Source organism: Alnus glutinosa, chromosome 6 (assembly GCF_958979055.1).
Source record: "Alnus glutinosa chromosome 6, dhAlnGlut1.1, whole genome shotgun sequence".
Taxonomy (NCBI): domain Eukaryota; kingdom Viridiplantae; phylum Streptophyta; class Magnoliopsida; order Fagales; family Betulaceae; genus Alnus; species Alnus glutinosa.
Window position 1 is genome coordinate 10,150,781 of NC_084891.1, and position 20,266 is coordinate 10,171,046.

The window sequence follows — 20,266 nt, forward strand, 5'->3', positions numbered from 1 at the left end:
GTTTATCTCCTTAGGACTATGCCTTGAAACTTGATGTTTTTATGACTCTTAGATTTAGTTTTGTAATATTTCCATAACAAGCATTTTGTTTTTTCAAATCAAATAAATCATTTTTTCCTATGATTCATTGGAACAAAAAGGCCGAGCGAGCTATTGACCAGGCCGTTAGAGCACTAGCAGCAGATTCCCAACCATTTTCCCTAAATTTAGAGAACAAAACTACTTTTTGCTTCCCTATAAAAAAACACCCCACAATAGATTCCCTTAACTTTCCCTATATCAATTAAATACTTTTTTTTACTCTTACTTTATTCTTTTTTTCTCTTTCCTACTTTTTTGTACCAACCAACTCCCAACTAACTCCCAACCAACCCTTCATATCTTTGTTTTTGTGTTCATAAAACTATTAAATGACCATTTAAATGGTTTGATCAAAACAGCTGGGAATGAAAAAAAAAATTTCAAGGGAAGGTTCTAGAAGGTGGGTTGATGTATTGTGGATGATACCCAACACAAGTGAAAGTTGCATGGTGGGTAGCTTTGCTGAGATATTCCGTAAGCCTCAATTGACGAACAGGAACATGCAAGCAAGAAATCAACAAATTCAATAGCCACAAGCTCCTAGTCCACGCGAGAACCAAAGCCCAACATCTGATCCAAAACATGGTTTTTCACTTTTTCCCTTCCCTTGAAGCTGGTACGCAGATAGCTAGAAATCCTTAATTACAACATTAATAGTCATTAAATTGCACCAGCGTCTTGTTGCCAACTACTATCAACTGCTATCAATTGTGCGTACTCCACAGCTGTAAAAAGTGAAAACGTGTGTATACGCTTCCTACATTTATAGCTATTAAACTAGTCGGCAGTTGGCAATGGTGGTTGTGAATTAAATTTACATTTATGGTTTGTAGTTGAAACATGAAACACAATTGAACCTGAGTGTTCAAGAACAAATTTAAATAGACCAATTGCCTTATTGTTTTCCATCCATTTTACAACCAAGCTTGTGTTCTTTCAATTTAAATAGATTCATTGTCTCACTTATTTTAATCCATTTCAATATCCTTTCCCTCTATGGATCATATTCTTGAACTTGATAGCCTTCAATATGATTCTTCCTCCGATGATGAGTTGGAAATAATTTCAACTTTTGCTATGGTAAAAGAACGATTGGATGGCGAAGGAGGATCAAGATCACGACGTGTTTCTGGTCGACGTCGCAATACTATTTGGCGTAATTCTTTGCAAGGCCAAGAAAACCTATTCCGCGATTATTTTGCGGAATCGGCGGTATATCCTCCCAACAAATTTCGAAGGAGGTTTCGTATGCGCCGTGACCTTTTTATGCGCATTCACGACGCAATAATATCTCATGACAGATATTTTGTTCAAGAAAGAAATGCTGCTGGAAAGCTCGGACATTCTTCTCTACAAAAGATGACTGCTACAATTAGGATGCTCGCTTATGGAGTAACTGCAGATTTGATGGATGAATACTTACGGATTGGAGAAAGGACCGCAATGGATAGCTTTATACATTTTGTTAAAGCGGTAGTTTCAATTTTTTCTACCGAGTACTTGAGGTCGCCAAACTCAGAAGACATTGCTAGATTGCTAGCAATTGGCGAAAGTCGTGGATTTCCAAGAATGCTGGGAAGCATCGATTGCATGCATTGGAAGTGGAAGAATTGTCCAAATGCTTGGAAAGGTATGTATTCTGGTCATATACGTGAACCTACAATTATTTTGGAAGCCGTAGCGTCCCATGATCTTTGGATATGGCACGCATTTTTTGGGTTACCAGGGTCTCATAATGATATAAATGTGTTAGAACGATCTGATGTATTTGCCAATCTAGCTGAAGGGCGTGCTCCTCCGGTCAACTACTCAATCAATGGTCACGATTATACAATGGGATACTATCTTGCCGATGGTATATATCCTTCGTGGGCAACATTCGTAAAAACAATTCATGCTCCACAAGGAAACAAGAGAAAAAATTTTGCTGCAGCTCAAGAGTCGGCAAGAAAGGACGTAGAGCGAGCGTTTGGAGTGCTTCAAGCACGATTTGCAATTGTGCGTGGACCTGCACGGTTATACCAACCTGAACTTCTTAAAGATATTATGATGGCGTGCATAATATTGCATAACATGATCGTTGAGGATGAACGAGATATGTATCTTGGAGCAGATGAATTCAATTATGAGCAAATCAATGACGTTCCACTCGAACCACCGTCACACGAAGTTCCAAATGAAGTTGTGGAGTTCATGCAAAATCGTCATCGTATTAGAGATCAAGAAACACATTTGCAACTTCAATTAGACCTCATTGAGCATTTATGGCAAATACATAGTCAATCGTAAGAAATTGTTCTCTCTAAAATTTGGTGTCATGTTATGTAGTTTGGAAAATTTGGTATCATGTTATGTAGTTTGGAAAATTTGGTATCATGTTATTTAGTTTGGAAAATATGGTATCATCTATCTATGAGTTCAGTTTGAGAACTATAAAAATTTCCATGCCTTCCCTTAATTTTTGTTGATTGAATTGGTTATTCGTCATTGCAAAAAAGAGTAACTTTGATTCAATAACCATCGAGTTGAACAATGTACCCTCTGTTGCACACACTGATGCTCATGTTTTTGCACTCTATAAATTCTGAACATGACATGCCCTTTTATAAGCACTGTTGTCGGTCAACAAAAGCTTAAGAGGACTTGCAGATACCAATATCCTCCTAATTCCCATGAGTGACTTCTATGGAAGGGGTATATATATTTATGGTCATATTGTCATCATATTGCTTCAGATTATTTTATTCAATCCCAAAATAATTGAGAGTGGAAGTCGGAAATGCAGCTACTGAGTCATTGGACAGGATGAGGGATGAAAGCAAGAAAGCAGCCTTGCAGTTAGTTGACATGGAATGTGGTTATCTAACTGTTGAATATTTTCGCAAGCTTCCCCAAGATATTGAGAAGGGTGGAAATCCAACGCACTCAATTTTCGATAGATATAACGATTCATATCTCCGGCGAATTGGTAAGTAGTTACTGTGGGAGATTTCCCCAAGTTAAAGGACTGGCTTAAACTAGTTCAATTCCAAACAAAAAGCTCTGTTTTAGCTGGTTTGAGTGGCATTTGCATTTCAATCTTTTCTTGAGGGTCTTACAGAAAGTTCATTTTGTAATTCACATGGATCATATGACATCTTTAGAGATTGATAGGTTGAATGTGCTCTTCTTATTCATACCCTTTCTCTTTTTATTTTTTATTTTTTTAAAATTTATTTTTTGGAAACACATACAGGAGTCAACGTCCTGTCCTATGTCAATATGGTTTGTGCAAGTTTGAGGAACTCTATTCCGAAGTCTGTTGTCTATTGTCAAGTGCGTGAGGCCAAACGTGGCTTGCTTGATCATTTCTTCACAGATTTGGGTAAAAAAGAGGTGAGTTTACCCCTCTTGAGAAAAAAAAATTGTCCTAATTTCCTATCTACAACATTTTTTTTTTCTCTTCTTTTTGCAGTCAAAACAGTTGTCTAAATTGTTGGATGAGGATCCAGCAATCATGCAGCGCCGGGGCAACCTTGGGAAAAGGCTAGAATTATACAGAAGTGCCCAACAAGAGATTGATGCAGTTGCTTGGTCCAAGTAGAGGGGAGCAGATTTATGCCAAAGTTTGAAACAAAGCAAAGGCAATGCTGATTGCAATCGGGGAACTTTGAACATGGCCCCTGGGTTACGGATTATGGAACCAAATGCTTCAAGCAAGCCTATTTATATTCAACTTTATATATATATATATATAGTTAAGTCAGCCAAAAAGAATAATTAACTCATAAGGCCCCACTTGACTTGATTAAAGGCAATTGCACAAGAAGAAAAGGACATCAGATAGAACATAATTAACAAACCATACAGGTGCTACATCATAAGGCCCCACTTGACTTGATTAAAGGCAAACACGTACGGGTGCTACATGTAAGCATCATCTTAATTGACCACAAACCATAAAACAAAGCTACCCCTAATTAAAGTTGAATGAATTCCTCCCAACAAATACTAAGCCAAATTTGACCTATGATTCACAGATTCAATCAACTGCAGAAGCTTCAATCTCCTTGTGTGATGGCATAAACAAAAAAACACTTAACCATCTAAGAGAATTCCCTTTTGTCTTTTCTAACTAACAAAAAACCAAAGGTATAAACAAAAAGCCAATGGCATAAACAAAAAGCCAATAGCATAAACAAAAGCCAATTACCAATGACTAGTTAGTCCTACGCTTCTGCATGATTTCCATTTGGAGAGATTGAATATATTCAAGCTGAATTGGTGACAAGTAGCTTGTATCCATCATCATAATTTCTCTTTCCTCTTTCTTTTGTTCTCTTGCCTCTTTCCTAAGTTCAACCTCAAGCTTTTGTTTCTCAATACGAACAATCTCTTCCTTTGCCGTATCAATATTTTTCATTCTCTCCTCATACGATCTTTTCTTCACTTCCGTTAATTGAGTCAGAACCTCCGTTATAATCTCTTTATCTCCACAATCTTTGCTCTTTCTTTTTTTTCTCTCTATCTTTCGCGGCCTTCTTGCCTATAGGTCTCTCCAAGTCTACAATAACGTCTTCTTCATCATTGTCAACACTTAGATTGATCACAGGTTGAAGAGAAGGACTTATGGATTTCTTTCTCAGCATTGTTGGCTTCAACTGCTTCCATTTTGGCAAATTCTTCAACAACTTCCAACAATGTTCAAATTGAAATCCGATAGAGTATTCATCCCGGTACATATCCTTTGCCAAATTAATCTGAAAAAAAGAAAAGAAAAATAATTAGAATCTTCAAACTAAATATAAGGTTAATTTACTCTACTAGTAACAATTCATTTTTACCTTATCTTGCTCAGTAGCACCACTTGGATTCTTTGTTTCAACTTGTGCCAAGTACCCACAAAATTTGTTTGTAAACTTTTGGATTGATGACCATCGATTTGATAGAGAATGAGCGGAACGTTCCACCGTGTCTTCTTTCTTGTTCTCATGATAGTTCATCCAAATTTTATCCCAAAATTTGTTGCCTTTTTGATCAGTCCCTTGAATTGGATCAATGCTAGTACTAATCCAAGCCTTTACTAGTAGAATGTCTTCTTCAATAGAGAAGTTTGTCTTCTTAGTAGATTTTATTTTAGGTTGGGATGGAATTTCTTGGTAGTTTTGCAACCCTGATTGTAAGAGCGTAATGAAGCTTTGGTTTTCGTCTTGTGAATCCATGAGAGTAGGCTACCAAACAACAGGAAGTTAAAAAAGCAAAAACATGAAGATTTAATCAACCAGTATTTAAGCCAAAGATTAAATCAACCAGTATTTACAACTGAACTACAAAGATACAACAGCCAGTATCAGAACCTCTTTACAACTTCTCCACAAGACCCAAACAAGAAGCAACCAAATATACAAAACAACATTTAAAAACCAGAAAAACAACTCCTTCACTTTTCAACTGCATCAATTCTGCAGAACCATAAACTGCATAACTAAACTAAAGTTTACAGAATCAAAACTCCTTCACTTCTCATCAACAATAAACTGCAGAAAAATAAACTTAACTACTGGACCCTCAAGATCAATTTTTACTCGGGTAAACAGTAATTCTGCAGAAAGCATCTCGTAAAAATCTCACTGGGATCGGTTTACCACTTATACCGACATCTCCTCTCTAATAATGCTCTAATTACGACACATATCTACATTCTCAACGTTCCTTTTAAACCTATCTTTCCCCAAAACTCTGGTTCTCACCTCCCAATTTTTTTTTTCTTTTTCAAGATCTGCTTCTCTATTTCTGATTTCCATGCTTGGTCTCATTTCTATTTCTCCACATATTATAAATTGTGGAGCTCAACACAAGTCTACAGATATTGGCAGCCAAAGACTTCTTTTTCCAATCACACACTCTCAGCCATACCACATCGTCCCAATCATATGGAGGATGACCAAATTCTCAAAACAGAGAACAAAACCAGAGCTGGAAAAACACCTAGCAAACCATATTATCCAGCAAGCAACAGTCTCTATGGAAGATCTTGTGACAACAAATGCTCCAAAACCCATAACAAAACTTTCCATAAACAAACATAAGAATCCATGGATACCAGGTTCAATACAGAACAACAAAACACACCCTGTACTACAAAACGAAAAACCAGGGAACTAAAAACACTCTACAACAAACTTAACAGAGATTACAAACTCCATAAATGAACTAAGTGAGCAAGAGCTAGGAATGGGTATTTGCCAAAACTTCTGTTCTCATATATATGTTTCTATGGCTAAAACAAAAATCCATAACAATTAAAATTTTGAAAGACCCAGATCAAGAATTTCCCATATGTCAACAGAAAAATTTCCATGAAGAATACGGTAATGTTCTAGAGATAGAAACTCCAAAATGCCCGTCCCATGATTTACGACATGTACAACGAAAATATTGGAGACAATAAAAATAACCCACATTATTTTTCAACATTTTCTCGTGATAATCATGAAAATAGGAAGTGTACCTCATGAAACAGCTCGAGAATACACGAAAGAACCGTCAAGCTGGAAGAGAGATGCGAGAATCAACCCATCGACAAAAGAATGCAAGAATCAACCGCAAACTTGACTTCAACTAACAAAGAAAAAAACCCAAAGCAACGCACAACAAAAAGTTGGTTAAAATTTAAAGAAGGAACACAAACAAATAAGTAGAAACAAAGAATGGGAAAGAAAAGAACGGGTCTGGGTGTTCACCGGCGCTGCTCCAACCACACATCAACTACCGTAAGACCTGCAGCTTGTCTTTCTCGCTCCCGCCGTGCAGAAAGCTAGTGAAGAATTTTTCATCGAAAGAAATAAAGCTAGTGAAGAATGAGGGTAGAGGCGTGATGGAGGAGTTGTTTAATGGGTATGGCGCGGGAATGAAATTCAGATGGAGGGAAATGAAAGCAGAAATGGGGTTGCGTGAAAGGCAGAGATATGGCCAATTTTTTTAGATTAAAAAATTTGATTGGGAAGCTACAGTGCTACCCAATGTATTGGGTAGCACTGTAGCTACCCAACCAAAATGGTTAAAATTGGGGTAGCTATTGTGGGTCACTTTTTTGTGTTTTTTATCAAATTTTCCCTATATATAGGGAAGGGAACCATTATAGGGAATCTGCTACTAGTGCTCTTATAAGATGAGAGGTTTGATGAATTGTTTTGCTTGATTTGTTTCATTCATCGATGGTTAATTTATACAAGCATTTTGACGTTTAGAGCACTAGCAGCAGATTCCCAACCATTTTCCCTATATTTAAGGAACAAAACTACTTTTCACTTCCCTATAAAAAAATACCCCACAATAGATTCCCTTACTTTTCCCTATATCAATTAAATATTATTTTTTTACTCTTATTTTATTATTTTTCTCTCTTTCCTACTTTTTCTCTCTTCACTATATCAATTAATTATTCTTCTTTTATATTAAAATAATACATAGGGAATGAATAGTAGACATGTATACATTGGGAATCACTATTCATTCCCAACCCCCTCATCTAAATATAGGGCATTTGCTGTGGGAGGTTTTTTGATGTTTTTCATGAAATTTTCCCTAAATATAGGGAAGGGAACCAATATAGGGTAACTGCTACTAGTGCTCTTACAAAAGGGAAGATAACTATTCAATATATAGATTGATGGTGATAGCCGTTGGTGTTCATTGGTTGCCTTTTGTAGATGAATTAGCCATTGATTTGATTTCCTTCCTGAGACAGTGCTAGCCGTTGTGTGTCTTGTATGGATTGTTGCCTTGTAGAGCTGTGGGTTTCTTTTGAGATTGTGAATGGTTCGTTAGCCGTCACGTGGAACTGATAAAAAATAAAAAATAAATAAAAAAGGATCAATCATTTCTATTATGTTTTTATGACTATCTTTAACCGTAACATTTGGAGATTTGGAGAATGTTTGAGAATCACATTCCAACTCAACTCTTCTCTATTTTTTTTTTATAAAAAATAATAAAGAAAAACTTTCAGTCAAACATCATTTCAAATATAATATCTCTACTTCTTTATGTTATGATGCTTTAAATTTATTCTGATTATTTAAAGATTCTGAATTTAATTAGTAGTTATCTCTGTGTGAAAATGAAAAGTCTTTCGTGGCATGCTCTCTTGAAAGAATGTAAGATCCCTCAATCTTTTGTAACCCAATGTGCTGCATGCCATATGGAGCCATATGCTCCATAAAAAAGTATAGTAAAGATTATAAGTCCACATGAGGTGGAAATGTGAGTCAGTCACCCAAGTTCCCACTCATTGTCGACCTTTTATACCTTTGTATCTTTGAAGGATTTATTTTATTTTATTTTAACCAAGAAGTAAGACGTGTCTAAAAAGTAGGGATATATTGCTTTTTGTCATTTTCAAAGAAGCTCCTCTTTGAATATATATGATACTTCTAGGCCTCTTGAGAAGTGTATTCAAATTTGGATGGAGTTTCTTCATCAAATAGTTTTATCCCTTTATCTTTCTTCCACTAGCTAGTAATCTATAATATTTGTTAGCTATCATAGACATATAAGATATCTGGCGTCAAAGTCAGAAGGTATAAGATCATTGAGTTTATTCTGAAGCAATATCTTTTGCTACATTAATTGTTTCTGTCATTTGCCTTTCAATAATGGTAGGACTTTGATCTTCCCTTTGTCAGTAGGCGTATATTAATATTGGCATGTTATTGTTCTCGATCATTCTTAGTTGGCCCGGCAGACTTGTTTCTCATTTGCTTGGCAAATACAAGTGGCTGATTTTTAACCCATTTGTTGACATGACAGGCATGAATTGACAAACAGCACAATCAGTTCAATTTTTTTGACCCAATTGTTTCCTTCTTCTTCAAGTACTCCTGATTGATTGATTATCTATCAAAGGTGGCTGCTTGTCATCTTGATCATTCTTCCTCAACATGTTCTATGACCGTGCTCTTTATTTTATTTCATGCTTAAAACAATAAGTAAATTGATCGACATCAACACCTTTTCAATGGGGATTCAATTCATGACTAATGTTCTGTTATTTTTGTTTAGTATCCTTAATTATATTGTGAACTTGCTTTGTATATGATGTAGTACCTTAAATCAGTAGTTCATACTTCATAACCATCTAGGTGAGAAGACTAGATTTGATGACAAGCTACTCCTCCTTGTGGACATTGAGTTGCAAGAGTAATTAAGCTACATTTCTCTTTAAGAAACCTTCAAAAGGCAAGAGTATCAGCAAAGGAATGGGAGATGGATAAATCTAGTCGATAAGTAATTGTTAATTTGGACGGAATATAATTGTAGGTATTCTCTTTTATTTTGCTCGATCCATGGTATCATTTTTTTCTTAATTAACTCCATCTTTTTCTCTGGTATTGCATAAAAAACAATTTAAAAAAGAGAAAGAAAGAAAGTAGATGCTACCGAGAAAGATGATGGGGGGAACCAAGCTGATGATGTTGCCGGGATAGTCTCTTCCAAGTTCCAAATTAAAAGCAGGCTTGCAATATGTGGGGCCAGAATTGGATGCTAGCTCGTTCCAAAAGATCTTGAAAGGACTTTACTTGAGGGTACTGTATTATCGGTCTATTTGATTTAAGAGAATTGAACTTTAAAATGTCTTAAATTATGGTATTTAACTTTCAAAACTTCTCAATAAAAATACTACGTTAGAATTTACTGTTAAATCCTGTCAAAATTTTCAAAATACTCCTCTTTATTTTAGGAAAAAGAAAAAAGAAAAAAAAAATTACTAGGATTTAAGTGTTAGTTAGAATTTAACAGAATTTGCAAAAATACCCATGTTTGAATCTTTGAAACTTTTTATAAAATTATTTTAAAAAATAAATACAGGAGTATTTTAAAAATTTTGACAGAATTTAACGGCAAATCCTAACATAGTATCTGTTATTAAGACGTTTTGAAAATTGAATACCCTAGTTTGAGACATTTTGAAGTTCAGTACCCTTAAGTAAATAAGCCGATAGTTCGATACCCTTAAATGAAGTTCTCCCAAAGATCTTTCAACTTATTCAAGATTACCTTGTAGGACTAAATTCTCTTCGAATTAGGATCATCTATAATTATTTGTTTGAATTTTGAAAAAATTGGACAAGCAATGGTAAGAGACTACCTATGCCACTTACTTGATCCGATAAATGGTTAAACATTCTAATTTTTATTTAGCAGATGAATTTTTTAAATAGTCTTCCACAATTATTATTTAAATTTTTTTAAATTCATACAAATAATTATAAAGCATACAATCCGTTCTCTGGTTGTTTTGTTGTACAAAACTTTTCTCAAAGGGTTGATTGAACTGATTGAACTGCCTGTTTTTCACGCGGTCGACAAAAAGTTTGTCTCAAAGATTCTGCTCATATTTCGTGATCCCAACGCCCGAGGCAGATGCCATTTATCCTGGGCTTTGTCATAAAAGAATCCAGCTTCTCGCGGCTTTGGCTGTAATGGGCTGGGCTGAATCTCATCATATGGATTCGGTGTGTGGTGTAAGAAGAAAGTAATATTATTTAGAAAAATATTATATGAATGTTGTATAATTTGATAATATAACAATAAAAATTAGTCATTTAATCAGTATTTATAAAAATAAAACATTTAATGGCTGATTTGATTGTTACGTTATTCTAATTATATAGTAGTAGTCTATTAAATTGCATTAACCTAAGAAGAAACTGGTAACGTTAGATGTTGTTAATTCTCCCTCCCATATAAATTTCCTCAAAATCTTGTCATATGTTTCTTGAGTATGTTAAAGACACCTTTTTTTTTTTTTTTTTTTTTTTTTTTTTTTTTTAATTAATACTATTAAATATATATATATATATATATATATATATGCTTACTCTTACATGCTAAGAAACATATATCACTTTAAGAGATTGGATTGAAGAAATTTCCTTCAATCCAATTTATAGAAAATTTTTGTCATTCTCTCTAGGAGTGACAATTTGTATTCGCATGGCACGTTGGATTATGTTGAGGAATAAGTATAAGACTATATAGATCAATCCTAACTCGACCCATTTAATTAAACGGGTCAAACTTCTCAACCATAATCCGTTAATTTTATATCGAACTCATGTTAAATTTACAGATCGCATAAAAAATTTGACAACCTTAATTCTCCCCTCAAATTATAAGCCAATGCTTTGCTGATCCAAACAAAAGGATGTTGATTGTTTGTGGCCACAATGGAACTCTCAAAGTATGCTTTTGATTAGATAGTGGGTTGGTGGTAACTTCCCCATGTGATCAATCTTTTTATCATTAGTAAATGATATACTTTTTGATGGTGGTTGTATCGTGGGCCTTGGTAACTAATTCACCGTAGAAAAGTTAGGTATTATGCTGTCTTAAGTAATTGAAAGTTTGGGAATACGCAAAGCTTATTACTTTTCTTTTAAAAAAGCTGTATACTTTAAAACTGAAAGGAAAGCGGGCATGAACAATATAAATCCAAAGCATCTGAGCAACTTCTTTAGGGGGGGTCGGTGGCTGTCCAAATCAACATACATTGCTTTTTTCATATTTTGCCCCTCAAAGATATAATTATTGGCATAATTATTTATTTATTTATTCAAAAAAAAAAAAAAAAAAAACACAAAACCAAACCTCAATCTATTTACATGATTTTGTAATTTTTTATTTAATTAAAAAAAAAAGTCAATGATTTTACGTCAATAGTGCTTTCTTTGTCCACTTGTCCGTATTTCCAATTTCCCTTCTCCTGAAGAAATCCACATCCTTTTAGCATACTCAAATGCTGCTAATTGCTTTTTTGCTTTTACCAAATAAAGCTTTGCATCACTTTGTTTTTTTTTTTTTTTTTTTTTGAAGAGAATGTCATTAATCCATTCAAGGGGTGCTTTGCATCACTTTGTTGGTTTGGCTTTTGCTTTTCTGATGGCTGCCATGACTTTGTTTGAGACTTTTCATTATTAATTTTGTTTATTATTATATTTATCTGTTGATGCCACGTATACAGACTTTAAAGCCAACTCAAATTCTGTCATTTCAATAATTTTTTTTTTTCATAAATACATCAATAAAAAAATTACAACATGGGACAACAAAAGGCTAAGCAACTTAACAAAAAAACCACAAAATAACCTTATCAATGCAAGTAAATATATAATAAAAAGGTATTGCATCAAATAAATGTTGCGTCATTGTAAATTCTTGGCACGAATACTAAGAAAATTGAGTAATTCTCTCTCTCTCTCTCTCTCTCTCTCTCTCTATATATATATATATATATATATATATATATATATATATATATATAGAGTAGCTTTTAAAATTATTATTTGATCAAAATCAACATTTGATTAATCACACACTCAGTGGTGATTTTACCACCTCATTTTTTGAGGGACACTTGATAGGCACTTAATGTACGTGTAGAATTACTAAAAAAAAATTGGCCGCCAATTAATGTGGTTTGACAAAGCGCACTAGGAATGGCACAACCAAGAGGTACAAAAAGAGCTACAAACCTCGAAAGGTTCAATAACCCATATCGTAACCCAGCAAAAAAACAACTGCGCACAATCAAAGGGGAACCATCATAACAGAGAAAACACTGATGAATGTCAAATTATAGCCAACATAGGAAAACAACAAGAGATATAGAAATTTAATAACAACAATACTATAACAAAAGACCCCCTCCAAAAAAAAAAAAAACAAAAAACAAAAAAAAAAACACAGCAAGACCAGCACCAAGACTGATGTCTTTGATCCCACACGCTAACGCATAGAGGCCATGCTCCGGTGTGTGTGGTCACGCTCCGACTCAAAATGACCACATGAAAGAAGACTATCATAGGAGACCTGTAGCAGTAGTGAAAGACGGCAGATGAGTCGACATAAGACCACACGCGTAGCGGGGGACTGTCCACGTGTTGGCGGGTGAATGACACGTGCTAGTGAGTAAGATTTACTAGTGGGCGCATATGGGCCACACATAGGCGGGTGTTGTTCAGATGGAGAAGGGGCTGGTGGAAAATGGAAGTTTTGAAGCCGATGAGCAAAGTGGAGTGGCTCGTCTGAGGGTGAAACTTCCTAAAGTTGACATATTTGAATTTGAAAAACCCAAATCCAAAAAGTTCAAAGAAGTGGTGGATTTGCCAATGAAAATGGCTGGAGGCAGAATCCAAGAGATTGGCAGTGGAAGAGGGGCCGTCAGAACTGTTGTATAGAGATAGATTGCCGAAGGCGATGGATAAAACCTCAAAAAAAGCAAATAGAGCCTCCAAAGAGGCAGTTTGGGCCTCAGTAGAGGCGAGAAAGGGAGGAGAGAGGAGGAGGAGGGGAGTAAAGGGGAAAGGGGAGGAGGAGGGAATGGGTTTCAATTCATCCTCGACAGCCAAAGGAAATTATTTAGTTCTCTTCAGGAGAGAGAACAGAGTGTTTGCTCTATTTTAATAAATTTTATGGTTAAATAGCCTAGAGGTACATGTGGTTAAGCCCTAAATCCAATGGCTGCCTCGGTTTTAAAAAGTGTAACAGGCAGTACCTCTCTTTAATAGATATTCCCAGTTGGTACATCCGTTAGATCATCTATTTTTTTAACAAACCTCCATGTCACTTACCTTAGAATGCTGACACTTGTCCCGGTTGTCACGTGACCACATATCACAGATGATACTTATGCTTTCAATGCCACATAGGATGAGAAAATAATAACAAAATACTTCAGTTTTTTTTTAAATTTTATTTCTTTACAAAAAAAAAAAAAAAAAAAAATAACTAAAATATGTGGCCCCATTTCAGTCATGGGGGCAGCCGGCCTCCCCCATTTTGGCCAAGGGGTGGCTCGAGCCATCCCCTATGGCCAACTTGGAGTTGGCTAAAACACCCCCAAGGCCAAAATTTAACCACCCCCAAGTGTCTTGGGTGTAGTTTGGCCACCCCCGTTTGGCCTTGGGTTGGCTTCGATCACCGTAAATCTATCGGTGTGGGGGTGGCTGAAATGGCCACAAAAGAGAAAAAGAATATATATATATATATATATATATATATATATATATATAGGGTTGGCCCTTGTGGGTAGCCGAACCACCCCCATGGCCTAGGCCATGGGGGCAGTTGGCCTCCACCATATTTTTGTTCAAAAATAAAATTTCGTTTTTTTAAAAAAAAAGAAAGAAAAGAATTGTGGTATTTTTTATTATTTTTCTAACCCTATGTGGCATTGAAATCAAAAATATCATTTGTGATACGTGGTCACGTGGCAATCGGAACATGTGTCAGCATTCTAAGGTAGGTGACATGGAGGTCTTTTGAAAAAAATGGATGAAGGATTAACGGAAGTACCAACTAAGAATATCCACTAAAGAAATGTAATACCTGTGACACTTTTTGAAATCGATGCATAATTGAATTTATGGCCTAACACAGATACCTCTAAGCTATTTAACCCTAAATTTTAAGCTCCATTTAAAACGTTTAGATCATTTTCCCTTCAAAAAATAGCCGGCTAGACCGATAAAATCCTAGCTATCTACTAGAGGATAGGAAAAAAAGAAAAAAGAAAAAAAGAGAGTGGATTGTTATGTGGGATTAAACTTAGGTGCTGTAAAAAAGACTACAGCATATGTGCTACAGTTTTTTCAATGGTCAAAATCTAATTTTAAGTGTTTTATAAAAAAATAAAAATAAAAAAGAGAGAAAAAATGATGTTAAATTTTACTCATTGAAAAAATTAGAGCACCTATACTATAATGTTTTTTTTACAGCACCTAAGCCAAATCCAGTTACATGAGCCTCCATGGAATAGGCATGCCAAAATGTTGCTAAACCTTTATTAAAAGAAAAAGATAGAGGTATTATTCATTACTCACTTTTTTCTTTTTATTTTTTTATTTTTTTTAAGCTACTGCTCATTCATCCATTATTCACCTATAGACTCAAGTATGTATCTAAGACATGGTACATCAAATTCCCTTAACCATTCTCCCCCCCAAAAAAAAAAAAATTGAAAAAAAAAATGTCAGTTTGAATTGCCTATTAGATGTTACTAATGCTTCGTTTGTTTCGATGTAAAATGATTTTAGGGAAGTCATTTTTCTGAAAAATATTTTTCGCCGAAATATTTTTCGGTGTTTGGTACGTACGGAAAATCACAAATATTTTTTATATTTTTATTCAATCATATTAACTTATAAAAATCAATTTTTATTCAAAACATATAAATATTAATGTAAAATAATATAAAAATCACCAGAGACGAGATTCCGCCATTAACCGACAGGATTCCGGCTACTTTTACTAGATTCTGGCTACTATAGCTAGAATCTAAGATAAAGGCCAGAATCTGGACAGTCTCGTCAGAATTTGGGTTGACCGGATTCTGGCGAAAGTGGTCGGATTCCGGCAAAAATACCGGATTCCTAGCAAAACTGCCGGACTTCGACATACTGGCTGGAAACTGCTAGAACCATTGGAAAATGGCTAGTAGGCTGGAATCTGGCCCAGAATGGTTGGACTCCGGCATACTAGCCGAAAACTGCTAGAACCGCTGAAATTCGGCTAGTAGGCCGGAATCCGGCCGTCCTAGCCAAATCCTGGCTAGTCGGCAGGGATCCGGCTGTTCTGGCTGGGATTTTCTAGCCAGATCCGGCCGGTCGGCCGTTCTGGCTGGGATATTCTAGCCGCCGGGAGGAATCCGGCCGTTCTAGCCAAATTTCGGTCAGGTGGCCGGAAATACGATCAATTTGGTCGTCGGAATCTGGGCCGATCGGATCCCAGCAAAGATTGTCGAATTCTGTTGCCGGATTCTGGTGACATTGACATGAGGTTATTGGATTTCGGTACCGGCAAGATTTCGGTGATGGTCGCCTGCTTTAATATGAAGGTCGACTATGTCGTTTAAAAAGGGTCGAATGCGTCTGGCGTCTTCGGAAAATGATTTACACTTTTAAAAATCGTAAATCATTTTTCAAAATTTACAAAGTATTTTTGGTCAAACATAAATCATTTTCCGGTTGACTATTATTTTTGTCTCTACCAAACACCGAAAAATGCCGAAATTATTTTCCAGAAATCATTTTACGCCGAAACAAACGGAGCATAATATTCCTCCGGACATACATATTGTATAGAATTAATTTGATGTTTGGAAATTTGAATTCTGCGAATCTAATAAAATTAAAGTTTGAAAATGATTAAAAATTCGATAGGTATTTTAAAAATATAAAATTCTCGTATTTGGATATAATTTCTTGCTCTCATGTAGGAATTATTTATACTTCGCACAATATTATTGTTGTTTTCCTTTCCAATTGTATGAAGTTGTTTGAGACAAAAGTAATTAAAAATTAAACTGAAAAATGACATCGAAAAAAAATTGAATATAAATCATGGTTTTCTTTGATGTCTCCTTCTACAAATTTACTTCGGTGGGTCCAATTATTGGCGTGAAAAGGTTAAAATTGAGTCACCATAAAAAAGATGGGTCAACATCACAAATAAAATTAGGAGAATGTTATTTTCGCTCCACCACCACAACAACATGTATACAACATCCTTGCATTGCACGAAGATGAAGGTGGTCCATAACAACTCTTAAGTCTTACCTCACCATCAAAGGACATTTTCGTAACACGTCAAAGTCTTTTTTTTTTTTTTTTGTTAGTCTGCCTTTTTAAGTTTTTAACTTCATGTGCCGTCCTGCTTTCCTTCGCACTTCACCTCTCCCTCTCCTATTTATTGCTTCTACTCATTCTATTACTTCCCCCCCTTCCCCCTCCCTCCCTCTCTCTCTCTCTCCCACCTGTGGTAGTAGAACTAATGGAGCAGAAACCGGTAGACCATCTCCCGCCGTTCTCCGGAGTTGGCATGAAGAATAGCGCGTCGGAGTTGGCTATCGAGGAGTTCATAAAGAGGGCGATGAGCGGTCCCGAGATGATCGGCACCGAAGCCCGGGACGGCGACGTCAAGGATGAGAAAACCGCCGAGATTCGGTATCAGCGAGACAGAGATTCTTCCGCCGATGAGTTCGATGGCTTTTTCAGTGATTTGTCCTTCAGTGATCTCAGCAGCCTCGCTTTCAAAAATCGGGTTCGTCTCCCTCTCTCTCTCTCTCTCTCTCACTCTCGTCTGTCTGCCTGTTATTGGGCGCAAACGTTGCTGCTGGGCCACAGTGACGTTGCAAAGCCATAGCATGGCGTCCCGCAAAACTTCGATTTAGGGAAACAATTAGTTACGAAATGATTGTTCCATGCTAGCTAGCTAAGCTAGCGTCCAAACATATTTCCCTTCTGATTATTTGACGAACAAAACCAATCGATCTTTCGTACCATGATAATTAGGTAAATAAGAACAAAAGATAAGTATTAATTTGTGAAAGGATGTTATGTTAAGTATTTAATTTGTAGAAACTAGAATTATGAAACGATCTAAGTACCTTTTTCCTTGCATATTAGGAGGCGTGTCGGTGGAAAAAGAAAACAATGAAAATGAAAATGAAAAATATATGATGGAGTTGTTCGTGATGCACTAATAATTTGGTAGTACTGAAAAGTAGCTTCTATTGCTAATTTATTTGCGTTTGGTGGAGCAATTGACAAAAGCCATAGTTAACAAGAGTCTGTCGCTTTTGTCAACTTGGCCAATCGCTTTCAAAAAAGCATGCTGAGGTTAAATGTTCATTACAAGTTTGTAATATTATTAATTGGGGAGGCATATCCAAGGAATATGTTTTTTGTCCATTCCTACATGGTTAATTAATAATTATATCGTGTAGTTTAATTAGTGGATTTTTTTTTTTTTTTTTCTTTTCTTTTCTTTTTTCATTCAAGTTCCTGATAGCAGGCGCTTGTAGTCATTTTAGACCCCTTTGTTTGTCTTGGAGATATTATTTTAAAATGTTTTCTGAGAACAACAACACAATTTACAACATCGTACGTGTTGTCAATGCTTTTGTTTTTCTTACGATGAAAACAACAACAAATATATATATATATATATATATATATATATGCTCCTTTCATTGATAAAACTTTCTTTTTTGGATAATTAAGGATCATTAATTCACAAAACTTAAACAAACCTTAGTTTCACATTTCTTGATATATGTTTTTAATTTTCAAAATCAACCATGAAATAGAGTTTGTCAAAGTTTAGCGAGCAAGATGTTTGTAAAAATAATATTATTTTTAAGTGGTTCTAAGTCTGTAAATTGATAAATCACGTACAAGGTACAAGAATCTATTTCATGGTCAAGATTTTGTTTTACTGCATCTAACGGTATACATGATGACACGTCAATGATTAGACAACATGTTCACTGAAATCTAATCGATCTAAACCATGTGGCAATATTGCTTAATTAGTATATATGCAACAATATATAACATGATGTATGTTTTTGTTCGTAAACACAGGACATATTAAGTCTCTTTTCAAGTTGTAATGGACTACCAGAAACCCTTCTTGGTTCTCAACATCTGGCTTTGAAACAATCCAGCATTTCAGTAACGATGGATTCCCAGTCATCAATATGTGGTATGATCGATCGAGGAGACATGCATGTGCATATATATATATATGGATGCTTCACGTTATCCTAGTTTAATCTCCTTTTTGCTCGTTTTATCGTTTAACACTTGAACAAATTGGAAATCTTTCAGTTAGCAGTCCAATGTCGGCTAATAAACCAAAAGAGATAGATAATCAAGCAAGAGGAACTACCAGTGATTCCTCGCATGAGCCATCAGATGATGAAGATATTGAGCTAGAAGCTGGTTCGTGCATATGTGAGCAGAGCACAGACCTCACTAAATTAAAACGCGCTAGAAGGTATTTTCATGTATATATATATATATATGAACTATGATAGAGATACGAGGTTGCTCATGGCCCAAACTACATTGGATTGTTACTGTGTTTCCAGGATGATTTCTAATCGGGAGTCTGCCAGGCGATCTAGAAGAAGAAAACAAGAGCAGCTGCAAGATCTCGAGTCCCAGGTATTCTATGTTGTGGGTGTTTGCGTTATTTGATCAGTCAGTGGTGAAAAAAAGTCGGACGTTCATGCTCCGAATTGGCTACCGAGAAAAAAAGAAAGAAAGAAAGAGAAATATATTGTGAATCTATTAGCTATTTGAGTAATTGATGAATTTAATATTTTAACTCTATCTCAACAAATGGGGGATCATGAGTCATGGTTCGAACTCTTTATATTTGGCTCTGATACCATGTTAAATCACTACTTATTCCAATAACTTAAACTGGTAGGAATAATTGATTTAATCATTAAAGATATTTTCTAACACTGCTCCTCATGTGTGAGCTTAAACTCCTCATTAATTAGTGAGGTTCAACACGTATAATATTTAATTCAAACGGGAGGTTAATGATGGAGAAAATGTTCAAACTCAGGACCTTTTGTTCTAATACTATAGTAAATCATCACTATTTTAAAAAAACTTGAGCTAATAAGAACGTGTAAATTTAATCATTTAATTAATATTTTAATAATTGTTCAACGCTCCTTAATTACATAGGCCCGTTCAAGTTTGTTTGGTTTAACTCATGAATCTTTGTCAGGTTGAACAACTGAGAGGAGAAAATGGGACTCTATGCAATCAGCTTACAAATGCTACACAGCAGTATCGTGTCGCTGATACAGATAATCGAGTCCTGAAATCAGATGTGGAAGCTTTGAGAGCCAAGGTATACTCGAGCAGCTTTAGTACTGTAAACTCAAGAGAGTTTGTTTGGATACAGCAGAATACAAAAGAGAAGGCTAATAATTAACACTATTGTTTGTGATTTTAGGTGAAGTTAGCTGAAGATATGGTTACTCGAGGCTCCTTGACCTCTAATCTATATCAACTTCTTCATAGTCACTTAGGATCACCGCAATTACTTAATACCCAAAATCTGCGCCGGGTTCCAAATGTTTCACCAACCATCAATGTCCCAGGAGATGATGCCTCCTCATATGCAGGAATTACAGTTTCTGGGCAGAATTCAGGCATTCAATATTAAAACTGGAGTCATGAGTGATGTTGTGGTAAATTACGATGTAAATGTGTAGCAATTTTAAGCTTCTTTGTGACTTTATCAATCTGTTAATGCACAAAATGTTAAGGTCCTGCCGCCCATGACAGCATGATTTCTTTTGGTAAAAGTTGGCCACGATATATTTTATGTTGAA

General features: G+C 35.5%; 4 protein-coding genes across 4 annotated transcripts; 3 read left to right on the forward strand and 1 right to left on the reverse strand.

Moving 5' to 3' along the window:
• The first annotated feature begins 1,077 nt into the window (after positions 1-1,077).
• LOC133871506 (uncharacterized) lies at positions 1,078-2,370 on the forward strand. The gene has a single exon (XM_062308945.1). It carries the CDS (start codon positions 1,078-1,080, stop codon positions 2,368-2,370), a length of 1,293 nt encoding a protein of 430 aa, XP_062164929.1.
• A 490-nt stretch (positions 2,371-2,860) lies between these two features.
• LOC133870750 (dynamin-related protein 5A-like) lies at positions 2,861-3,677 on the forward strand. The gene is made up of 3 exons (XM_062307956.1): positions 2,861-3,049; positions 3,317-3,456; positions 3,536-3,677. Exons 1-3 carry the CDS (start codon positions 2,887-2,889, stop codon positions 3,662-3,664), a joined length of 432 nt encoding a protein of 143 aa, XP_062163940.1. The 5' UTR covers positions 2,861-2,886; the 3' UTR covers positions 3,665-3,677.
• Positions 3,678-4,279: 602 nt separating this feature from the next.
• On the reverse strand, positions 4,280-15,520 carry LOC133871507 (glutathione S-transferase T3-like). The gene is made up of 4 exons (XM_062308947.1): positions 15,326-15,520; positions 4,905-5,291; positions 4,607-4,820; positions 4,280-4,509 (listed from the first exon to the last, which is right to left on the reverse strand). The coding sequence occupies exons 1-4, from the start codon at positions 15,518-15,520 to the stop codon at positions 4,280-4,282; spliced, it is 1,026 nt and encodes a 341-aa protein (XP_062164931.1).
• Positions 15,521-16,824: 1,304 nt separating this feature from the next.
• On the forward strand, positions 16,825-20,266 carry LOC133870748 (basic leucine zipper 9). Its single transcript, XM_062307954.1, has 6 exons — positions 16,825-17,163; positions 18,489-18,609; positions 18,735-18,903; positions 18,998-19,073; positions 19,654-19,779; positions 19,885-20,266. Exons 1-6 carry the CDS (start codon positions 16,894-16,896, stop codon positions 20,095-20,097), a joined length of 975 nt encoding a protein of 324 aa, XP_062163938.1. The 5' UTR covers positions 16,825-16,893; the 3' UTR covers positions 20,098-20,266.

Bases quoted from the DNA above. Each gene is read 5' to 3' on its own strand.
- LOC133871507 (XM_062308947.1), bottom strand. From the start codon at position 15,520: ATGTCGAAGTCCGGCAGTTTTGCTAGGAATCCGGTATTTTTGCCGGAA. The intron at 5,292-15,325 runs GTGATTTTTATA...GTTGTTTGGTAG, and splicing joins ATGGCGGAATCTCGTCTCTG to CCTACTCTCATGGATTCACA. The intron at 4,821-4,904 runs GTAAAAATGAAT...TCTTTTTTTCAG, and splicing joins GTGCTACTGAGCAAGATAAG to ATTAATTTGGCAAAGGATAT.
- LOC133870748 (XM_062307954.1), top strand. From the start codon at position 16,894: ATGGAGCAGAAACCGGTAGACCATCTCCCGCCGTTCTCCGGAGTTGGC. The intron at 17,164-18,488 runs GTTCGTCTCCCT...TCGTAAACACAG, and splicing joins GCCTCGCTTTCAAAAATCGG to GACATATTAAGTCTCTTTTC. The intron at 18,610-18,734 runs GTATGATCGATC...GAAATCTTTCAG, and splicing joins TTCCCAGTCATCAATATGTG to TTAGCAGTCCAATGTCGGCT.
- LOC133871506 (XM_062308945.1), top strand. From the start codon at position 1,078: ATGGATCATATTCTTGAACTTGATAGCCTTCAATATGATTCTTCCTCC.
- LOC133870750 (XM_062307956.1), top strand. From the start codon at position 2,887: ATGAGGGATGAAAGCAAGAAAGCAGCCTTGCAGTTAGTTGACATGGAA. The intron at 3,050-3,316 runs GTAAGTAGTTAC...AAACACATACAG, and splicing joins TTCATATCTCCGGCGAATTG to GAGTCAACGTCCTGTCCTAT. The intron at 3,457-3,535 runs GTGAGTTTACCC...TTCTTTTTGCAG, and splicing joins CAGATTTGGGTAAAAAAGAG to TCAAAACAGTTGTCTAAATT.